This window comes from Rhinopithecus roxellana, chromosome 2 (assembly GCF_007565055.1).
Source record: "Rhinopithecus roxellana isolate Shanxi Qingling chromosome 2, ASM756505v1, whole genome shotgun sequence".
NCBI lineage: Eukaryota > Metazoa > Chordata > Mammalia > Primates > Cercopithecidae > Rhinopithecus > Rhinopithecus roxellana.
The window spans coordinates 76,104-100,108 of NC_044550.1; the positions used below are offsets into that span (position 1 = coordinate 76,104).

The 24,005-nt window shown below is 40.6% G+C and overlaps 1 protein-coding gene across 1 annotated transcript in view; it reads left to right on the forward strand.

The window, feature by feature from the left end:
- The first annotated feature begins 3,016 nt into the window (after positions 1 to 3,016).
- The window catches only part of HERC5 (HECT and RLD domain containing E3 ubiquitin protein ligase 5), a 52,742-nt gene continuing 31,753 nt past the window's right edge, over positions 3,017 to 24,005 (forward strand). Inside the window, exons 1-11 of the mRNA XM_010356902.2 lie at positions 3,017 to 3,425; positions 5,196 to 5,316; positions 5,956 to 6,032; positions 8,319 to 8,540; positions 9,725 to 9,816; positions 10,047 to 10,177; positions 13,100 to 13,245; positions 16,649 to 16,725; positions 17,460 to 17,563; positions 18,907 to 18,966; positions 20,718 to 20,811. Coding sequence (XP_010355204.2) covers positions 3,164 to 3,425; positions 5,196 to 5,316; positions 5,956 to 6,032; positions 8,319 to 8,540; positions 9,725 to 9,816; positions 10,047 to 10,177; positions 13,100 to 13,245; positions 16,649 to 16,725; positions 17,460 to 17,563; positions 18,907 to 18,966; positions 20,718 to 20,811 — 1,386 coding nt within the window. The 5' untranslated portion in view covers positions 3,017 to 3,163. The remainder of the gene's footprint in view (positions 3,426 to 5,195; positions 5,317 to 5,955; positions 6,033 to 8,318; positions 8,541 to 9,724; positions 9,817 to 10,046; positions 10,178 to 13,099; positions 13,246 to 16,648; positions 16,726 to 17,459; positions 17,564 to 18,906; positions 18,967 to 20,717; positions 20,812 to 24,005) is intronic.

Below are 24,005 nucleotides of genomic sequence, written 5' to 3' on the forward strand. Positions count from 1 at the left end.
TAGTTGAAAAATGTTTGGATAAATAATAAAGTGATGAATCAAGAATAATTGTTTTTTAAGACACAAGGTCTCACTATGTTGCCCAGGCTGGTCTTGAAATCCTGGGCTCAAGCAATCCTCCTGCCTTGCCTCCCAAGTGCCAGGATTACAGGTGTGAGCCAAGAATAATATTTTTAATAAAACAATATTATGTAAAGCAATATTTCCTATATCCCTAACCTTGCTAGATATATATTTTATATTCAGGAATATCTCTAGAGTTTTTATTTTAGCAAACTGCTGAATAATTTATTTCAAAAATCTGAATGTTAAGGGATCCATTAATTCATTGAATAATTACTTATAGTAGGTACTGTGTAGCAAGAACCATTCTGAAGGCACTAGCACTGGCAGGCCATCAACCAGGGGAACAATGCGGAGTTTGGCCAGGGCAGTCGGAGGACAGCCCGGGCCGCTGAGCGCCTCAACTCCAGGGGAAAACCAACTCCCTTCTGGCTCCCCCATCTGCTGAGAGATACTTCCACTCAACAAAACCTTGCACTCATTCTCCAAGCCCACGTGTGATCCAATTCTTCTGGTACACCAAGACAAGTACCCAGGATACAGAAAGCCCTCTGTCCTTGTGACAAGGTGGAGGGTCTAATTGAGGTGGTTAACACAAGTGCCTATAGACAGCAAAACTAAAAAAGCACACAGTAGCACAGCCCACTGGTGCTTCAGGAGCAGTAAACATCCACCCCTAGACACTGGTGTGGGGTCAGAGCCCCACAACCTGCCTGTCTGTATGCTCCCCTAGAGGTGTGAGCAGTGGGGCACTGAAGAAGCGAGCCACTCCCACTTCGCACGCCCTACGAAGCGGACAAGGGAACCTTTCCCGTTTCATTGTTAGAGGTCAAAGTTTTTTCCATGGCACATGCCCAGTACCCACGACTTGAGGTTTTGGCTCTGTCATACCTACAAGGTAACTGGCCATTTTGTTATCAAAGAGAGTATGGCCAGTTTGGGCTGACTCTGAGGTTACGATATACGGCCATCTGAGTTTTGACAGGGATGCCAAGGCAATTCCATGGGGACAGGCAAGCTGGAACAACTGGAAATCCATAAGAAAAAAAATGAACCTTTATTCTTACCTTATATTGATGCAGGAATTTTTGCTTCTTAGCTCAGCTAAAATCCAGGTTCTTGTTTCACCACCAGGAACAATTAGGCACATGAATACATTGAGAGGTGAAGAGTGGCATTTATTAAAAGAAAGCTCTCAGCAAAAAAACAAGGAGGGTCCTGCCAAAAGGCTCCCAGCTCACAGACTGAATAATAGGTCAACGCACACAAGCTGAAGACGTCTCGCTCCTCCCTGCTGCATAAGGCTGAATTCCCTGTGGCTGCAACCCACTCTCCCAGTGCAGGTGGGCCCCCAAGTGCCTTGTGGGCATGCTCAGACAAGACCCTGGGCAGGCTTCCTCAGCTGCACAAAAGCTTGTGGGGCAGGTCAGAGACTCTCCAGGGACCCTCCCTTATCTGCCTCCTGCATCTATCAATACTATAAAGAATAATTCATTTTAAGTATAATGAAGACCAAAAATTATAAAACTTTTAGAAGGTAACAAATGAGGAAATCTTATAATCTCGAGTTTAGCAAAAATTTCTTAAGTAGGACAAAAAAGGTATGAACTATGTAAAAGAAAAAATGTATCAATTACATCAAAATGAAAAACTTCAGTGCTTCAAAAGACACTTAAAACGAAGAGGCAAGCCACAGACAGGTAGAAAACATTTCAAAACGTATAACTAATAAAGAACACGGTATGAAACACATAAAGAACTCAAATATAATATATAAAGAACTCTCAGATAATAAGTCAAGCTAGCTAATAAATAAATGGTCAAAAGATTTGAATACACTACACAACGAAGAGATACTCCTGCCTTGGCCTAAAAAAGGGCTGGGATTACAGGCAGGAGCCGAGGCCCAGCCTTGTCAGTTGATTTTCGGTGACCCTTCAGAGTGCAAAGGGTAAGTTTTCTCCCGTTTCCTGTTTCCTACAACCGACAGACCCATCAATTGTGAATGAATAAACTGTGGCATGTCCACACGGTAGACTACCATTTAGCAATAACCCAAAGGAATTACTAATTAAACACAATAGGATGAAGCTCAAAGCATTGTGCTAATTTTAAAAAGCCAGACATCACTTAGGTATGGTTCCGTTTGTACGCATTCTAGAAAAGGCCTAAAGCACATCACTGTTGCCAGGCACCCAGGAGTACATAGCTGAGCAGGCGCGAAAGGGGTGGGGGAGGGGTGGCTGACTGCCTAGCTCTGCCCAGTTTTATCTCGGTTATTTATCTCGGTTTGAGCCCCGCGCACAACCCTTCTTTTTTTCTTTTTGATAGGGAGTCTCGCTCTGTCACGCAGGATGGAGTGCATTTGCGCAATCTCGGCTCCGCCTCCCCGGTTCACGCCATTCTCCCACCTCAGCCTCCCCAGTAGCTGGGACTACAGGCGCCCACCACCACGCCTGGCTAATTTTGTTTTTTGTATTTTTAGTAGAGACGGGGTTTCACCGTGTTAGCCAGAATGGTCTTGATCTCCTTCCCTAGTGATCCGCCCGCCTCGGCCTCCCAAAGTGCTGGGATTACAGGCGTGAATCACCACGCCCAGCCGCGGCGCACAACGCTTAACAAACTTTGGCTTCGCTTATCCCGCCCTCTGGAAATGCGTGTGTCAGGGTGCCTCCTAGCGGAACTGCAGCGTTTCCTCGAAAGCCATTCCGTCCAGGAGTTAAGGTGGCCGCTGCACGCCCGGGAACACTTTCTCAGTCCAGCCCACCGGCCTTTACCCCAGCCAACGACCTGTTGCCTTTGGCCGCTTGCCAAGTCACATTAGTTTCCTTTTCCTTTTCGATTCCGCCCCCTAAAAACAACAACAAACATTCTGTTTCGTTTCCCACACGAGCTGCAGGCCCCGCCCCCAAGCTGCACGTGGGGGGCGTGGCGTCCGGGCAGGGGCTCAAAAGCTGAGGCTGCGGTTCCCCGACGCCACGCAGCTGCGCGCAGCTGGTTCCCGTTCTGCCTCGCGACGCACGGGGCAGTGGGCGCGCTCAGTCCTGGGACAACGCGTTCTCTCCTCTCGCGTCTGGGCCTGGGACCTCGCAAAGCGACGATGGAGCGGAGGTCGCGGAGGAAGTCGCGGCGCGACGGGCGCTCGACCGCGGGCCAGACCGCCGCGTCTCAGCCCGCGAAGTCTCCGGACGCGCAGCTCTGGCTCTTCCCCAGCACCTCAGGCTTCTACCGCGCGCTGCTCCGGAGGGCCGAGGTGACGCGCCAAATCTGCTGCTCGCCGCGGCGCCTCGCGGTCTTGGAGCGCGGCGGGGCGGGCGTCCAGGTTCACCAGGTGCTCGCGGGGAGCGGCGCCCGGACGCCGAGTGAGTGGGGCTGGTGTGTGAGGGCTGTGAGGGGCGGGCGGCCGGGGGTCCGCGCCTGAGGGAAGAGAGCCCAGAAGGCCGCAGACGCGCGCCTGGCTCAGGTCGTTTCGCCTACGCCGCACCTGAGCTTTTTTATCGGGTGCGGGGTGAGCGGGATGCTGGCGACCAGCGAATCCTCCACTCAGTAAAGTGGCCGGTGCGGGGCATGGGGGCAGCATCTTCGTTCTTATAGCCAGTCTGGCTTTCTCATAGGTTTCTGTTCAAGTTTGTCCCCCCGTTCCCCGCCCGCCACATCTTCCACTAACTCGTTTTGAGGTAGTAGTCACTGCTCCAACTTTGGGAGCCATTCTCAGTGATGGGATTTTACCTTGGCCTTCAGTTGCACTTCCACGTTCTCATCGAAGTGGGGGAAATAATTGCCCACGTTCTTTAAAATTTTGCCCATCTGTGGAGTGAATAAATTGGTATCTTGCAGCGAGTTTATTTTGCGTTTAACTACTGGACGTTTGCATTCCTTTTTCGGTAAACTGCCTGTTTGTCTTTGCCTGGCTTTTAAAAAATTGAGTTGTTAAATCTTTTTCTTATTTGTATGGAAGAGGCATTTGAGTATTGAATAAGAATAGCCTTTTGCCCGTTGTACATGTTGTAATATTTTTCTCACTTTGCCTTTTGTGGATGTTGTTTTTTATTGTGCATTTTTTGGGGGGTAGTCAATCGATTTTTTGTCTGTTAAGGAGGCTTATGGATTTTATATTAGGTTGGAAAGCTATCCACACTCCCAATATTTTTTAAAATGTACTCATCTTTATAGTAATTTTAAGGTTTTTTTTTTTTAAGTTAAAATTTTTCGTATGCTTGGAATTTAAGTACTGAGGTAGGAGGGGAGCTAGATTTATTTGCTTTTCCAAATGCTTAGCCGATGTCCCAATACCATTTCTTAATACTTCCTTTTATTTAACTGATTTGAGATGCTGAGACTCTTTAAAAGAAACCATAGGTCCGCTGGGCCATTTCTTATTACCAAACTGTTTTGGTTCCCCTAGCATTTGTAATATGGTTTGTGCTTTGAGATTTTCACATGTATAAATTCTATTTCATTAGCACTGAAGATGAAACAAGGTTCCAAAACTATCCTAGTTTAATTTTTGTGAACAAATTAAATAAGAGTACATTTTAACTAGCGGACAGTTTAAAATCTCTTAACTTTAGAAAGGGCCAAATGTTCACTAATGCCGATGAAAAATGTTTTCAACAGCATCCTCTTTAAAAATAGTACCCCAAACATAAACTTTCCTTTTAAGAATATAGGCATTGGCTTCTATTGGGAACTGTTGGGAGGTGTTTATTACTGTTATTTGCTTTTTGGGAGAAAGGAATGTGTTTCAGAATACACAATCTATTTGTTCTTGAAATTAGTTATGTTGTCTTAAAGTTATATTTTCTTTTTCGTCTTTGTCATTTCAAATTTCGTTTGTCTTCACTTAATAAACAAGAACCTAAAAGCAGATATTTAATTGGATATTTTAAGGGTATGTTCCATTTACAACAAAGTGTAATCAGTATTTTTTCTGATTAAAAAAATATACGTCAAGACAATTGTCATTCCTAATTTGCTTTGCCTACCAGAATTTTCTTAAGAGAAGTTCATGGTAAGTCAACCTTGTGTAGTTGAAATGTTTCCCAGATGTTTTAAGTGTATTATAATGAAATTAGTAATACAGTGGGTAATAATCAACGTGATGATAGTTCCTGGTTGGATTTGCTTTGTAGAATGCATTAAATTAGGAAAAAACATGAAGATACATTCCGTGGACCAAGGAGCAGACCACATGCTGATTCTCTCATCAGATGGAAAACCATTTGAGTATGACTACAACATGAAACATCTAAGGTAGGGAACTTTTTTCTTTTATTAAAATTAATTTTAATCAAAAGACAATAATTTTTGTAGGAAAATGTTGCCATATCTGATTGTTGTCCCCTGCTTTATATAGTAGCATCTTAAGTAAATGATAAATTCTGAACTGACCAGTAAAGTCCTTACGTTCCCCAGGGCAGGTATTATGTGTTGTTTTGGCATTTAAAGAAAATGATTAAATAGTCTGCCTAGCCCTAAATTGGACTTTTACAGTCATTAACTCATTTGATCCTCACAATAGTCCTATAAGTTCAATTTCTGGAAATAAAAGTTTTTTATCTAGAAAAAATACACATTATCATGAAATGATTTGAGACTTTTCCCTAGTAGATTATATGAATTAGAACTCATTTTCATCTTGCATTTATTCCTGCATCATAAATTATTGTTTGCATAATATTTTATCATAATTATGTAATGCATGTTTTTTCTTAAACCACTAATTAAAACATACAGTATTTAAAAAATAATTTTAGATGTACTGAATGTGATGCAATAAATTGAAAGTTTTTTCTTGAGCTTCGTTTCTAATTAAATACTATTAATGGTTCTGAAATCCATGTTGTAACTTTCATTATGGCGATTAACACAAAATGTATTTTCCTTCATCAGGTTTGAAAGCATTTTACAAGGAAAAAAAATAATTCAGATCACGTGTGGAGATTATCATTCTCTTGCACTCTCAAAAGGTATTTTTCTGCAATATTAATAGTTTTGTAGAAGTAATACATGTGTGTATATGTGGAGCCAGTAGAATGTCTATATTTCACTTGTAACAGGACGGAAATACAGTTTTAAATTTGATATAGTTCCGAATACTATTCTTAAAGCAAATACATAATGAGAGAATTCTTGGATCTGTAAAATGTTCAGGTTTCTATAATTACTATTCCTAAATTTGATATGATGTTTTTATTTTTCAAGTACAAAACAGTGAAAATTTTCTGAATAATCAAAACTGTTTTCTCTACAGCTGGTCCAGGCCTGGGGCCACCCTTTTCCAGAAACTGCTTCCCTTTTCCTAACAGTCTTCCAACTTCCACTCTTCCGGCTCAGAATCCCCTTTTGTGGCCAGGTTGCAGGCCTCTGATAGGTTTTTTTTTTTTTTTTTTTGGAGACAGAGTCTCGCTCTGCCGCCCAGGCTGGAGTGCAGTGGCCGGATCTCAGCTCACTGCAAGCTCCGCCTCCCGGGTTCACGCCATTCTCCTGCCTCAGCCTCCCGAGTAGCTGGGACTACAGGCGCCTGCCACCTCGCCCGGCTAGTTTTTTGTATTTTTTAGTAGAGACGGGGTTTCACGGTGTTACCCAGGATGGTCTCGATCTCCTGACCTCGTGATCCGCCCGTCTCGGCCTCCCAAAGTGCTGGGATTACAGGCTTGAGCCACCGCGCCCGGCCACCTCTGATATGTTTTAACATAACATTGCCTTTTGAATTCAAGGATTCTCCCTAACCCTGTAGTATTTCCCATTTTCTATCAGACACTGTCATGATGGGAAATGGAAGCAGTGAATGTAAATTATTTCCTGAAGAAACTTGACTATGAGGCCAGGCTTGGTGGCTAATGCCTGTAATCCCAGCACTTTGGGAGGCTGAGGTAGGAGGATCACTTGTAGCCAGGAGTTTGAGACCAGCCTGGACAACATAGGGAGACCCCATCTTTACAAAAAAACTTAAAAATTAGCTGGGCATGGTGGCTTGCACCTGTAGTCCCAGCTGCTTGGGAGGGTGAGGCAAGAGGATCCCTTGAGCCCAGGAGTTTGAGGCTGCAGTGAGCCATGATTGTGCCACTGCACTATAGCCTGGGTAACTGAGCGAGACTCTGTCTCAAAGAAAAGAAATGTACTGTGAATGGAATAATTAAGATAGCAGTAGGGTAATAGAAGGGAATTCGGAGTCAAGGGAATTTTTGTTAATATATAGGACAGATGTAAACATGTTCATAAACTGAATAGAATCTGGGATTCAAGGGAAGTTAATAATTAGTGAGTATTGACCTTCATTTCAAAGCCTGTTGAGATTTGATAGTATGAACTTGTATTGGAAAAGACTGATCATTTGACTTCATTAATTCATTAACAAATATTTCATATTATCTACTGTGTTTTGATTATGAAGATGAAACACACACACCCTGCCTTTAAGAAGCCCAGGGTCTAGAGGCATGTATGTACAAGGGATATTCAGAGTTTACTACTAGTAAATCACAGTACAGAAATAATAAAAGTTGGGGAAACAAGAAAATAAGCTGGTCATGCTCATCATTATATTCTTGGTGGTTGACAGGTGCATGAAAATTGTGTGTGAAGGAGAGGCTGTGCTTACCACCAGATCCTGCACAGTATCTTGCAAAGAGATGCCAGTAAACCTTAATTCTCTGGTGTATTTTTTAAGACTCTATTAGATATTGTCAGCTCTATCAGATAACATCTAAGAACACTCCCTAAAAAATGTGATCCATATATTCAGTTAATGGAAGAAGAAACTGACTCGTCTGAGCAACTGTAATTTGAAATTAATTTTAGTTGTTGATTTGGGATCTTGTAATTTCAGATGAATTTTACAGTTATTTATTTGGGATCTTTAGGCACATGAAAGGAAGGGAGATAGAGAAAATAGTAGCTCTGGGGTTTTTCGCAGAGGTAGATTGCTTCTGTTTTTCATGGGCCCATCCTCTGAGTGTTTTAAAGTAAATATTTCTTGAATTTGATTTACAATCAAATTTATTATGTTGAAGATATTATTTAATATGTTCAAATAGCTTCACCTTTGAGGTGAGGGATAAGGAAGTGTAACTGTCACTGCTAAAGAGAAGATTCTATGTTTTTCTGTGTCAGACATAGGGTAACTGAGAGTACCATTAGTGCAAAGGTACAATATTGTGATATTATACTATGTAGAGCTTGCATCATGCTTTAGGGTAATGTCTGCTGCATTTTAAATGGAATAAAACAGCATTTGCTTTGTTTATGTCAAGGTGGTGAGCTTTTTGCCTGGGGACAGAACCTGCATGGGCAGCTTGGAGTTGGAAGGAAATTTCCCTCAACCACCACACCACAGATTGTGGAGCACCTCGCAGGAGTACCCTTGGCTCAGATTTCTGCTGGAGAAGCCCACAGCATGGCCTTAACCATGTCTGGCAACATTTATTCGTGGGGAAAAAATGAATTTGGACAACTAGGCCTGGGCCACACTGAGAGTATGGAACACATTCTCAGATTCCTGTCACCAACACTTATACTTGTTAGATGAATTTAATGGACCTCCCTGTCAAATAATGGTTCAAATCTTCACTTTGATTTGCAGTGCTCTTCCTGATTACCTCGCTGTCTTCAGGGCAGAATCAGTCCAAGAGGCATGGGTAGTGTGGAAGTTGTTACTGTAATTGAGACATGTTTCAGGGCTGTGTGTGAGATGGGAAAGGGCATTGAATTAGGGATGAGAACCTGGATTCTGAATCCCACTTTGCAGTTTACTAACTACAAGCCTTGCCCAGTCACTAAACTTTTCTCTAAACCTCATTTTCTTTTTCTGTAAAGTAACAAGTTTGGATGAGATGACCTTTAAAGCCTTTGCACTTAAAGTCTGTTAGTGTATTATTACAAAAGAATACTAAAATTATATTTAAGAAATCACATATCCTGATCTTATTCTATAAGGTATCAATTATGTCTGTAAACACACAAAAACACACATGAAAAAACATGTAATTTCCACTATTGAACAAAGCTGATGGTAAAATTTCTCATGATCCCAAACAACTCATTAGAGTTTTCAGGTGTAAGAAATTCTGCTCCTTTACCCAGCTGTGGTACTGTATGCATTTCCCTGGATCACTGGTTACTCATTTCTCTCTGACACAGTGCAATGCTCATTACACAGAATAGCCAATAAGTCAGTGTTAGAAAAATATTCAAAGGAGAGAAGAGAACAAGCGGCCATTAAACTACTTCGGCTGAATCTCTGAGTGCTTTGACATGAAAATAATCATGAAGAAAAGAAGAGGTAGTGTGAGGTGATGACACTAGTAGATAATTTGAAAGAAAAAGGAATTGCTATGATCATTAAAAGTAATTCTAGATGGTATTGGAAATATCTAATGTGCTGCAATTAAAGTGAATGAAGTCAGAATTGAGAACAGGCTTTGGGACGTGGTTTGACCCTTTCACAGGTGGGTTCCCCTAAGTGTGACCCTTTTGGCCTCTGGTCCCACCTTCACCCTGAGGCATAGAACTTGATCTTAAACATGGCAACATAGAGCCTTTCTTGTCAGAATATCATGAGAACTGTTGTCGCTGGGTTGAGAAGCAGCAGTCCAGGTAACTGCAGTGTGAAACTCAGCATTTCCTTTTGGTCACTTCAGCTATTTTTTTCCTTACATAGGTAAAGATTCTCCTTCCCTTATTGAAGCACTAGACAATCAGAAAGTTGAATTTCTCGCTTGTGGTGGCTCTCACAGTGCCCTGCTCACACAGGTGGGTGTACCCTTGTCTCTTTTTGGCTGTATTTTTAGAAGAACATTTTGTATGGGAAGCTAGTGTTTCCCAGGGAAGAAAGGTCATCCTTCCTACATGTAGGACTGTCCTTCTGATATTTAGGAGCTTTACTTTGACAGTGCTTTTTATTAGTTACTCACTTTGCATCAGTGAATACTACTTTTTTATTTTATTTCTCTAGCATCTGATATTCCATTCCCTTTCCTTAGGATGGGCTGCTGTTTACTTTTGGTGCTGGAAAACATGGGCAACTTGGTCATAATTCAACACAGAATGAGCTAAGACCCTGTTTGGTGGCTGAGCTTGTTGGGAATAAAGTGACTCAGATAGCATGTGGAAGGTAAGTTGTAAAGTATCAATGAAAATTGATAAAATGAATGCAGTAAACTAGATAGTAATTTAATAAAATTTCTATCAGTTTCTTTGAGATTTAAGTATCAAACATTTTCAAATCTGTGAAAATGCTGAACTTATTTAGATAAACATAATACCCCTTTTACTATACATGGTTTTCTTTGTTGTTGTTTTTAATGAGCAGGTACAGTTCACTTTCTGCTGTCTCCTTAGTGAAAATACCTTTGTAACTATTCAGGTGCACTTCTGTCTTTAAGAAAAATAAGTCATTAATTGTTTATTTGGGAAAAGTAAAGCACGAATCACAAAGGATTATTCATTAATGTAATCACCCTCTCTCACAATGCCTTGCGGCCAACATACTTTTTAATGACCAGAGTTCTTTCATTGTAGCCTGCACTAATCACGGTAAAGTATGAGACATAGTCAGTGATGGTTTGAGTGAAATATTCCTAAGAAGTTTAATTTTCACAGCTCTTTTTTAGAAGATTAAGGTAAAATGTCTTGCTCAGACTCCTTGGTTTATTTAAAGGTTTTTTTTTTTTTTTGAGGCGGAATATTGCTCTGTCGCCCAGGCTGGAGTGCAGTGATCTCAGCTCACTGCAACCTCCACCTCCCAGGGTCAGGTGATTCTCCCACCTCAGCCTCTGGAATAGCTAGGATTACAGACGTGCACTGCCACAACCGGCTAATTTTTTTTTTTTTTTTTTTTTTTTTTGAGACGGAGTCTCGCTCTATCGCACAGGCTGGAGTGCAGTGGCACAATCTTGGCTCACTGCAAACTTCGCCTCTCTGGTTCACGCCATTCTCCTGCCTCAGCCTCCCGAGTAGCTGGCACTACAGGTGCCTGCCACCACGCCTGGCTAATTTTTTGTATTTTTAGGAGAGATGGGGTTTCAACGTGTTAGCCAAGGTGGTCTCTATCCCCTGACCTTGTGATCCACCTGCCTCAGCCTCCCAAAGTGCTGGGATTACAGGCATGAGCCACCGTGCCCGGCCACAACTGGCTAATTTTTGTGTTTTTAGTAGAGATGGGGTTTCGCTGTGTTGGCCAGGCTGGTCTTGAACTCCTGACCTCAGGTGATCTGCCTGCCTTGACCTCCCAGGGTGTTGGGATTACAGGGGTGAGCCACCACGCCACTATTTAATTTTTTGGTCATCAGATATATCAGTGCATGTCTTGCCAGGGGGATATTGGGAGTTGATGGGGTTAAAAAATATTTTCCCCCGTATACACTACTCTTTTGGGGAGTTTTTCCCTCACTAAACATAGAGCAAAATTCAGACTGTATTTGAATATTGGGTTCATTTGTTAGTTTACTGAAACCATTCTTATAAAAAACTAACATGCATACTTTCAGTCTGATTTTCTTATAATCTTGGAGTAGAATTACATAAATGGGTAATATTAAGGTAGACCAAATTATCGGAATATGAGTCTGTTCACCAAACAAACGTCTCTTCAATATTGATACCTCATTCGGTATCTCTTAACCAAAGCAGTCTTATCACCTCTTTGGATTCTTCATTACATACAGTTCTTTTGAGTAGCATGTGTTACAAGAGAAGGAGGCAAGTTGGAGATCTGTCTTAATGCACATCAGGGCAATACCCCTACTAACAGGACAATTCACTGGAAAGACTCACAAACTTACTGAAAGCTATTATACTCATAGTCACATTTATTACAAGAAGAGGATACAAATTAGTACCGGTCAAAGGAGGAAGCGTAAGGGCAGGGTCTAGGAGGGCTCCAAATGCTGAGCTTGTGGCTGTCATCTCCCCTTGGAGGAGGTGGATGGTGTTATCTCTTCTGGCCTGATAATGTGACAGGATATACAGAATTTGCCAACCAATCAGAGAAATTCACTCACCCAAGTTGAGAGTTGTGTTTGTTTTTTCTGGTTTTTTTTTGGAGACAGTACAGGATGTACATAATTTGCCATTCAGTCACAGAAGTTCACCCAAGTCGAGAGTTGTTTTTGGTTTGGCTTTTTTTTTGTTTTTTGAGACAAGGTCTCACTCTGTCACCCAGGCTGGACTGCAGTGGTGCTATCATGGCTTACTGCAGCCTTGACCTCCCAGGCTCAAGCAGTCCTCCTGCCTCAGCCTCCTGAGTAGCTGGGACCACAGGTGCGTGCCACCATGTCCACCTAATTTTTAAATTTGTTGTAGAGATAGGGTCTCCTTATATTGGCCAGGCTGGTCTAAAACTTCTGGGCGCAAAGTATCCTACTGCCTTGGACTCCCAAAGTGCTAGGATTACAGGCATGAGCCACCACACCCCAGCCTAGATTGAGGGTTTCTATTGGGATTTTATTGCTGAGGCATGATTGGTTAAATCATTGCCCAGGTAGTTGAACTTAATCTCCAGCTCTGCCCTCCTGTAGGTCTGAGGGCTTGGGAGATTCTGTGGGTTTAGAGGTTACCTCCCAGGAACTGGGCACCAGCCAGACCTCTCTGGGCAAGGCAGATTCCTTGCTACACAACAGTATAGTGGAGATACAAACAAGCAAATCAGTAGGAAATCAGTGTGGTAAAGGTCTTTGAGAAATTAAATGGGAACTCAGCTGAGTCTTCCAGGATGGGAAGATAAGGGACCAGATGGTTTCCAAGAGGTGGTGACTCAAACTGAGGGTGAAAAATGAGCAGAGGGCAAGGGGAGGTGCTTGTTCCAACAAAGGGAACACCATTCGCCAAAGTACGACATCATGGTCTTGAGTGGCCTTTGGGTTCCACAGTCTTGAGGTACATGTTGTTTTCTTGGTTTCCAGATGGTTTTCATCCTTTAAGAGGTGTTTAGTTTCACTCTCACTGGGTAACATAGTTTTGGCAATTTACTGTATTGTTAAACACTCTAATCATTGTGGATAATTAAGGATTGACCATATGTGCTTTTATTTAATAGGTGGCACACGCTTGCCTATGTTTCTGATTTGGGAAAGGTCTTTTCCTTTGGTTCTGGAAAAGATGGACAACTGGGAAACGGTGGAACACTTGACCAGCAGATGCCGCTTCCTGTGAAAGTATCATCAAGTGAAGAACTCAAACTTGGTAAATGCTATAGGAACATAGGGTTTGGCATAGTATCTTTTTAGAGAAAATGATTTTTCTAACTGGGAAATGCAGCAAAGAAAACAGTATATGACTATGAAGGGAGTTTCTTTAAATATTGGTTTCATTTTTTTACTGGTAAACAATTCAAGAGTCAGTCTAATTTATTGAGGCAAAATAATTATTCTGTATTACTCCTTCAGATTAGGATTAATGTGAATTTAAATGATAAAATAGACAGTGGATTCAGAGGCAAATGCAGCTCTCATTCCAGTTTGCAAGAGACTTAACTAATTCTATGGTGGCTGGTTGCCCTGGTTAAGTTGATCCACAGTCATATAAAACCCTCAGAATAATGAGCAATCAACATATACCTGGCACTGAACTGTGCTCAGCACTTACTTGTGTTATCTCACCAATCCTTGTAACGGTTCTGGGAGGTGTATTCTGTCACTTCTGTTTTATTGGAGGATAAAGAGACTTGGAGAGAAAAGAGTTAGCCACTTACTCATGGCCAGTAAGTGGTTTGTCTGGAGTCGAACCCGTGCCCTTTATGACCTCAGTCTGAGTTCTGAAACACTCCACTATAGAAGCACCTTGGAGCATTTCTGTTACTTGTTTCTGAAAGCTTAGTGGTGACCTCAAGTGACAAAATTTACTCATTTCTTGTGGGAAAATGAACAGTAATTTCCTTAAGCAGCATGTATTATCTTTGATTCCTTATAACCAGTTACATGGGCTTAAAGTGCTTATATTCTTTATAGCCAGCGTCATTGGTTAAATCTTGAAAACATGGTTTTTAGTAATGGGAGTTGGGCCGGGCGCAGTGGCTCACGCCTGTAATCCCAGAACTTTGGGAGGCCGAGGCGGGTGGATCACAAGGTCAGGAGATCGAGACCATCCTGGCGAACACGGTGAAACCCCATCTCTACTAAAAATAAAAAAAAATTAGCCAGGCGTGGTGGTGGGCGCCTGTAGTCCCAGCTTCTAGGGAGGCTGAGGCAGGAGAATGGCGTGAACCCGCGAGGCGGCGGAGCTTGCAGTGAGCGGAGATTGCGCCACTGCACTCCAGCCTGGACGACAGCAAGACTCCATCTCAAAAAAAAAAAAAAAAAAAGTAATGGGAGTTTGAATTAAACTGATAGCATTTAGCTAATCAAATATTTGTATTTTATATATAAATATTTATATTATGTATATTAAACTGATGTCACATGTCCACCTTGTGAATTACGTATGTTTGCCAACTAGACTTTACTCCAAAGTATATGTATTTCAGCTTCTTAACTGGTGGAGGATGTATTAATTTTGTCTATTAAGATGACTATGTTTTATTTTATTTTATTTTATTTTATTTTTATTATACTTTAAGTTCTAGGGTACATGTGCATAACGTGCAGGTTTGTTACATATGTATACTTGTGCCATGTTGGTGTGCTGCACCCATCAACTCGTCAGCACCCATCAGGTCATCATTTATATCATGTATAACTCCCCAATGCAATTCCTCCCCCCTCCCCCCTCCCCATGATAGGCCCCAATGTGTGATGTTCCCCTTCCTGAGTCCAAGTTTCCTCATTGTTCAGTTCCCACCTATGAGTGAGAACATGCGGTGTTTGGTTTTCTCTTCTTGTGATAGTTTGCTAAGAATGATGGTTTCCAGCTGCATCCATGTCCCTACAAAGGACGCAAACTCATCCTTTTATATGGCTGCATAGTATTCCATGGTGTATATGTGCCACATTTTCTTAATCCAGTCTGTCACAGATGGACATTTGGGTTGATTCCAAGTCTTTGCTATTGTGAATAGTGCCGCAATAAACATACGTGTGCATGTGTCTTTGTAGTAGAATAATTTATAATCCTTTGGGTATATACCCAGTAGTGGGATGGCTGGGTCATATGGTACATCTAGTTCTAGATCCTTGAGGAATTGCCATATTGTTTTCCATAATGGTTGAACTAGTTTACAATCCCACCAACAGTGTAAAAGTGTTCCTATTTCTCCACATCCTCTCCAACACCTGTTGTTTCCTGATTTTTTAATGATTGCCATTCTAACTGGTGTGAGATGGTATCTCATTGTGGTTTTGATTTGCATTTCTCTGATGGCGAGTGATGATGAGCATTTTTTCATGTGTCTGTTGGCTGTATGAATGTCTTCTTTTGAGAAATGTCTGTTCATATCCTTTGCCCACTTTTTGATGGGGTTGTTTGTTTTTTTCTTGTATATTTGTTTGAGTTCTTTGTAGATTCTGGATATTAGCCCTTTGTCAGATAAGTAGATTGCAAAATTTTTCTCCCATTCTGTAGGTTGCCTGTTGACTCTGATGGTAGTTTCTTTTGCTGTGCAGAAGCTCTTTAGTTTAATTAGATCCCATTTGTCAATTTTGGCTTTTGCTGCCGTTGCTTTTGGTGTTTTAGACATGAAGTCCTTGCCCATGCCTATGTCCTGAATGGTACTACCTAGATTTTCTTCTAGGTTTTTATGGTATTAGGTCTAACATTTAAATCTCTAATCCATCTTGAATTAATCTTCGTATAAGGAGTAAGGAAAGGATCCAGTTTCAGCTTTCTACTTATGGCTAGCCAATTTTCTCAGCACCATTTATTAAATAGGGAATCCTTTCCCCATTTCTTGTTTCTCTCAGGTTTGTCAAAGATCAGATGGCTGTAGATGTGTGGTATTATTTCCGAGGACTCTGTTCTGTTCCATTGGTCTATATCTCTGTTTTGGTACCAGTACCATGCTGTTTTGGTTACTGTAGCCTTGTAGTATAGTTTGAAGTCAGGTAGCGTGACGCCTCCAGCTTTGTCCTTTTGACTTAGGATTGTCTTGGCAATGCGGGCTCTTTTTTGGTTCCATATGAACTTTAAAGCAGTTTTTTCCAATTCTGTGAAGAAACTCATTGGTAGCTTGATGGGGATGGCATTGAATCTATAAATAACCTTGGGCAGTATGGCCATTTTCACGATATTGATTCTTCCTATCCATGAGCGTGGTATGTTCTTCCATTTGTTTGTGTCCTCTTTGATTTCACTGAGCAGTGGTTTGTAGTTCTCCTTGAAGAGGTCCTTTACATCCCTTGTAAGTTGGATTCCTAGGTATTTTATTCTCTTTGAAGCAATTGTGAATGGAAGTTCATTCCTGATTTGGCTCTCTGTTTGTCTGTTACTGGTGTATAAGAATGCTTGTGATTTTTGCACATTAATTTTGTATCCTGAGACTTTGCTGAAGTTGCTTATCAGCTTAAGGAGATTTTGGGCTGAGACAATGGGGTTTGCTAAATATACAATCATGAAGATGACTATGTTTAAGAAGAATTTGAAGTTATTTAAATTGAACACGCCTGTTTGTGCTAAATGACTTTCTAACACTGTTACTTTTTGTGCATCCTTTCAGAAAGCCATACCTCAGAAAAGGAGTTAATAATGATTGCTGGAGGGAATCAAAGCATTTTGCTCTGGATGAAGAAAGAGGTAAAAATAGATCTCCAGGTGTTCTATAACCTGGTATTTTAAGGAAAACTAAGGGTTCTAGTATCTAAGTTTGGTGAATTCCAAAATCATCAGTTCACTGGCTGACTTTTTGGGGGATAGCTGGACATTACTGATCCTTTATTGTCTAAACTACATCAGTATTTTCCCACAAAAATCAGCAAAATTTTCTCTGGTGAATGTCTGATCAGTGTGATTTCCATAGACTCTACTTACCTTTTGGGGGCTACTTGCCAGTGATGTTTGGTCAGTATCCTTGCAAACAACAGAGTGGCAGATTCGAAAAATGACTTTGCAGGCCAGTACTAAGAAAGACCCCAAGGTTCATGGGCTTGCAAATAAAAAGTCCCTAACTTCCGTGCCCTACTTCACCAAGTGAAATCGAGTTCCTCACACTTCTGCACACAGCTCTTTCAGGATCTTCCCTTCCCTTCAAGGCTGTCTGATGTTCACTTTAATTTGATTGTATTTGTATAAAGTGCTGAGTGTTGAGGCCCTCAGAGAAATTTACTCTCAGTCTAAGCCCCCTTGGACAAGAAAGTGGCAACCAGGCAAATGATTGATTACTTATTGGTTGAGTATCACTTTGTGATTGTCCCAGGGCTGTATTACCCATATTTAAAAGTCAGTTTTACCCTCTAGAGTGTACCTAAAAGTTGGGTACCTATCTCTCATGTATCTAAATTATTGTATTTTACTTTTCTGTTTGTTTACAGAATTCCTATGTTAATCTGAAGAGGACAATTCCTATACTGAATGAAGGGACTGTAAAGAGATGGATTGCTGATGTGGAGACGAAACGGTGGCATAGCACAAAAAGGTACATCCCACAGTCTGTCTGCTTATATAACACTCTCAAGTATCATTTCCCAAACTGGTTCTGCACAGCAGTATGAGATTTTGTAGTCAGGGTTTTCCAGAGAAACAAACTAATAGGATATATGTGTATTTCTGTCTCTCTCTCTGTTTCTATCATGTCTATCTGTCCATCTATCCATCTGTGGAGGGGAGAGAGAGAGAGATTATTTTAAGGAATTGTCTCATGAGATCGTAGGGGCTGGCAAGTTCAAAATCTGTAGGACAGGCCAGCAGGCTGGAGACTTGGGGAAAAGTTGATGTTGCAACTCAAGTCTGAAGCCAATCTAAAAGCAGAATTTCCTCTACTTTGGGTGACCTCAGCCTTTTCTCTTAAGGCCTTCAACTGGAAGAGGCTCACTAACATTATGGAAGGTGCTTTCTTTTTATTCACTCGTTGAAGTGCTTTACTCAGTTTACTGTTTTAAATGTTAATCTTGTCTAAAAAAGTATTTTCATAGAAACATCCAGAATAATATTTGATCAAATATCTTGGTACCATGGCCTAGCCAAGTTGACATATAAAACTAACCATCACAACTAGCATATAAGCTCCATGAGGACAGCTTTCTTTACTGTATGGTTTCTCCAGGCCTCTGTTTATGTATATTGTGACTCTCTGGCCAGAAAATACAGTCTATAGTATTCCCCAGTCCCATTCGATACTGGAACCATTAGTCTATGTTCCTGTTATTCTTAGCCAAACAATTTGTACCATTCTTCTCTAAACCATAGAACTACAGTCTTATAGAACTCCTGCCTATTCTTACAAACATCATCTTTTAGAAATATTTTAAAGTATGGCTTTCTAATTCTGGAAAATGATTGTACAAAATGGTTGCACAAAATAATTGCATCATAATTTGCAGAGCATAAATAATTAAGAACTGTACAACTACTGCTAAGATGAAACTCAGCATACTTCTTCCCCCATTTAATTTCTGGTAATTTATTTTGTTTCTACTTCAATGGAATAGAAATAAATAGGACTTGCATAGTTGGTGGGGTGGGAGTATTTTGTTTGTTCAAGAAAGTTCTGACCATAAATCAAGCCTTTCCTCTTTATTTGAGGATTCTCTTAGTATGTATAAACTTTTTTATTTCCCATGTTTGCCACTGAAATTTTGAGATTTACCAAACAGAATGGACTTTTGGAAGCCAAGATAATATGCATACAGATAGGAGACAAATGGAGAGGTTAGAAGGATTGTTATAAGATGTTGTATTTATCGTGTTTCATGCTATAAAGAGGCTGTATGTATGTATACCATGTGATTTGGTTTAACCAGTGTCTTATTACTAATACAGGGAAATCCAAGAGATATTTTCATCTCCTGCTTGTCTAACTGGAAGTTTTTTAAGGAAAAGGTAATAAATGTAATAAATTAATTGTATTAAATTGTATTAAGAGTACCGTGAAAGAGGATAAAAAATGATTGGAGGGTAAAATAATTAGCTGTGTGTTCATCCCTTTTTAAAAATTGTTTTTTTAACAAAAGTAAATATATGCTTGCTGTAGAAAATGTCAAAAATACATACAATAAAAAGAAAGTGAAAATCTTCCATAATCAATCACTTAAGAGTAATAGCTAGCACTTATGTATATATTTTTTCATGCAAATGTATTCTTTTACAAAAAATGAGATCATACTGGTTTTTTGTTTTTGTGTTTTTGAGACAGGGTCTTACCCTGTCATTGCCCATGCTGGAATGCAGTTGTGTGATCTTGGCTCATTGTAATCTCTGCCTCCTAAGCTGTAGCAATCCTCCCACCTCAGCCTGAGTAGCTGGGGCTTCAGACACATGGCACTACACACAACTAATTTTTGTATTTTTTTGTAGAGCCAGAGTTTTACCATGTTGGCCAGGCTGGTCTCGAACTCCTGAACTCAGGCAATTTACCAGCCTTGGCCTCCCCAAGTGCTGGGATTTCAGGCGTAAGCCACCATGCCCAGCTGGATCACATTGTTTATACATTGTTTTCTACTTAATGTTTGCCCATTTTACATTTTGTTCTATCTCTTTTGGTGTATATATATATATATGGCTTTTTTCTTTTTTTTTTTTTGAGACAAGGTCTCCTGGAGTTACAGCATCATGGTTCTTGGGCTCAAGTATCATCAAACTCTTGGGCTCAAGCAATACTCCCACCTTAGCCTTCCACGTAGCTGGGACTACAGGCATGTGCCACCATCTCCTGCTAATTTTTTAATTTTTGTAAAGACAGCAGCTTTGCTATGTTGCCCAGGCTGGTCTTGAACTCCTGGCCTCAAGCAGTGCTCCCACCTCAGCCTCCCAGTGTTGAGATTATAGGTGTGAGCTACCACACCCAGCCGGTAACATAATTTTAATGGCTGCATGACCTTCCATTAGAAGGTCTTCCATGAGAAGATACTTAAGCATTTCATTAATGACTTTATATTGAAGTACTAAGAAATTATTGGTCAGAAGCCCCCTCTTTTGGTTCCTACTTTTCAGACCATTTAACTGGAAGAAATGGATGTATTTTTTAGAAATGGGAAAAACCTTTATCTTTTTTCTGTGGAGCTCCTTCCTTCCATCCTTCCTTCCTTCCTTCTTTCCTTCCTTCCTTCCTTCAATTCCTGGTCCTTCCTTCCTGTGGTTGGTCCTTCCTTCCTGTGGTCGGTCCTTCCTTCGTTCCTTCGAAAAACATTTATCTTTTTTCTATGGCCCGCCCTTCGTCCCTCCCTCCCTTCCTTTCTTTTTCTGAGGCAGGGTCTCGCTCGGTCACCCAGGCTGGAGTACAGTGGCATGTTCACAACTCACTGCAGCCTTGACCTTTCAAGCTCAAGCGATTCTCCTGTCTCGGCCTCCCTCTGTGGCTATTTTTTTTAAACTGGGAAATATTTATTTTTTTAATCTGTTACAGATAAGACAGCATCTGAGTTAAAGTCTTATGGTATATGTAGTGAAAGCAGCCTTGATATTTTTTGGTATTTTAGAAAAAATAATGTTATGTACTACATTGCATTTGTATTTAGACAATTTATTATAGTTATACACGAGAAAAAATGTAATTTTGTTGAAATGGGGCAAGGTCTAGAAGAAACTGCATCTAGGGAGATAATCTAACAAGATAATTTATCTTTCTTCTGCAGAAGAACTACAGAAATAATGCCTGTTTATTTGGACTTAAATAAAGCAAGAAACATCTTCAAGGAGTTAACCCAAAAGGACTGGATTACTAACATGGTATCTTCAGATTGTTATGTGGAGAAAGAAAATAGACCAGAATATTTCTTATAAGAACTCAAAATTTTAGAAGAAATGTTTTGTGTTAAGGGATTCTCCGAGACCTTGTAGCATATTCAGATTAAGTTAAACTCAGATAACAATTAGGAGTTTGCCCTTTTAGGGTGAAATAGTTGGCATAGTAGTCACACAGGTTACAAATATTCTAAATAATGTGTCTGTACACAAACACACATGCACATATATGCATACACATTCCTAGAGGGAAGTTTTTCAACTCAGGGCTTTAGGAAGATGATTAAGGATTTGTTGAGATTGGCACACTAGAATAAGAACATTTTATATGCAATCCTTTTAAGCGTAAATGTAGAAATGAGAACATTTTTTCTGATATGAATATCCTTCTCGCCAGGGACTGCCTGGATTCTTTGTTTTTTTTTTTCCATTCCACTTTTCTGTAGATTCTAGAATGTTCTTGTTCTTTATGGGATGATTGCTTCCTGTTTCAGCACTGTTAGTACTATCTTTAGGTATTTTTTCTTGCAGGTGCTCCAAACATGCTTCCTTTATTTTTATTTTTATTTTTTTGGAGACGGAGTCTTGCTCTGTCGCCCACGCTGGAGTGCAGTGGCGCAATCTTGGCTCACTGCATGCTTCCTTTATTAATGTAGTTTTTCTTAATGTAGTCTTTATTATTTCCCTGTTTTTTTGTACTGGTTGATATAGGGATACTACTTTCTGTTCTTTTCTGCACTTTTTTCCTCTCTGGGTCTCACTGTAGTTCCTTCTTTTTTTCTCTCTCCTTCCCTCCTCCCTTCCTTCCTCTAGCCTCCCACCCATTTTTTAGTCTCTCTCTGTGTTTATATCCCTCTTCTCTTTCCCTCTCAGTCTTTGCTCTCTCACCCTTCCTCCTTTCAGCTCCGGCAGTTGCTCTGTCTGCCACAACTAGCGTTCTCTATTTCAGCTGCAGGTTTTCTCATGCGCTCCTTTCTTTCAAGGGAAAATGGAAAGTTCAGTTGTCTTTGGCAGAACCACAGCCCCACTGGGGGTCTGAGGTGAAATGGTTCCCTAATTATGTACCTTTATTGGGACTCTGCAACACTTAGTGCTGCCTGTATCAACAACCCAGAAACTCTGTGGACTATTTCATCAACATCTGTTAGTGCTCATTTTCTTTTGTTTTTTAAAATCCTCCTGTGGGGGCCAGTTTAACTTTCTGTAAGATTCTGAGTCATTGCTACTAAATCCAACCATGGAAAGATTACCAAAAATAGAAGCCCTTTTGTGCATCTGTGAAGGAAAGGGATTGGATCAGTTCATCAGTAAGGGCTCCACCTGTTTACTAAATATACCTTGATTGTGCCACAGAAAGAACATATGGTATGTAAATGAAATAATCATGGGGCACCCTTGACCTCCATTGTTTCAGAATAAGATGATTGGATTAGAAGACCTGTAAATGTTTCTTTCTATCTTGAGGTTCTGTGATATGGACTCTCAGACCTTTGGCATGTGTTCATTTATTCAGCAAACATTTGAATACTTACTATGTGCTGGGCACTGTAATGATGACTCTTGATGAAGAATGAAAGAGATATACTCCCTGTCCTTTAGAAGCTCATGGTGTAGTAAGAGAGACAGATACATACATGCATACATTAATGCAAATACCTGGTGTGTTTTACACTTCACTGTCTTCGCTAGTGCCTAGCTTAGAATGTAGCCTGTGTGCAATATTTTTGGATGAATTGAGTCATTATTAGGGCAGTGAATAGTTAGCTCTATTTACTCAAAAAGTTGCCCAGAGGAATTAAGATCGTACCAGGTGCTCACGTGGAAGGGCATTTGAGGCAGCTAGAAAAGAGTACGCCAGAGCACAGTGTGTCAGACAATAGGACTGGCTTGAGGGTATCACAGTCATTCTAAGGATTTGGAGTAGGTGAGGAGGCTTGAGGTTGTGTCTGATGATGAGCAAGGAGGTAGAATGCGTGTGTACTAATAAGATGTTGAAATAGAGTTGTCAGGTATACTAACTCCAAAGACTGAATCTCATTGTGGGAGTCCAATGTAATGTTTTAATATAAAAATAGGTAATTACAACAATTTGTACATTTACAGATACCATTTAGCCACTGTCTCATAATACAACGATTAAGAATTTGGGCTTTGGGCCGGGCGCGGTGGCTCAAGCCTGTAATCCCAGCACTTTGAGAGGCCGAGACGGGCGAATCACGAGGTCAGGAGTTCGAGACCATCCTGGCTAACACGGTGAAACCCCGTCTCTACTAAAAAATACAAAAAGCTAGCTGGGCGAGGTGGCTGGCGCCTGTAGTCCCAGCTACTTGGGAGGCTGAGGCAGGAGAATGGCGTAAACCCGGGAGGCGGAGCTTGCAGTGAGCTGAGATCCGGCCACTGCACTCCAGGCCGGGCGACAGAGCGAGACTCCGTCTCAAAAAAAAAAAAAAAAAAGAATTTGGGCTTTGGAGTCAGAAAGATCCAGAGAAATTCCCACTTAGCTGTGTGACCTTGAGCAAGTTACTTAATGTCTCTGAATCACAGATTTCTCATCAGTAAAATGGGATTAATATCATCTATGTTAGGGAGAAACTATAAGGGTTAAATGACCTAATTAATATATGTATATCACTTAGCACAATAATTGACAAGTAGTAAGTATTCCATAAATACTAGCTTATCTTCATATTGGGATTTTAAACAAATCATTACTATGATCTAAGCACACATAACAAAAATTCAGAATTCCATTCCATTTTTTCCTAAACAGTTGCATTCTGAATTTGGGAAACTATAAGGAAATTGGAGGGGCTAAAAGTTAGAGTCTGTGGTAGAGACAGTTGCTCTTATGGAAGATAATGACAGTCGTTAAATTTTGTTCCTGAAATTGTTGGATTTTGTCTTTTTTTTTTTTTTTTTTTTTTTTGCTTTGTTTTGTTTTTCTGCTTTTTGGGGTTCTGATGCATTTTTACTTTTGAAAAAAGAAACCCAAGGTGTGATAGTGTAAACCAGAGGGTAGAATATGGTACTTATGATTGAGAAGGCTGTTTATTAGTTCTGAATCCGTTGTTCATTCAGTGTAATTTTTGCACATGTGATTTTTTTCTTTTTCTTTCTTTTTTTTTTTTTTTTTTTGAGACGGAGTCTTGCTCTGTGCCTGGAGTGCAGTGAAACAATCT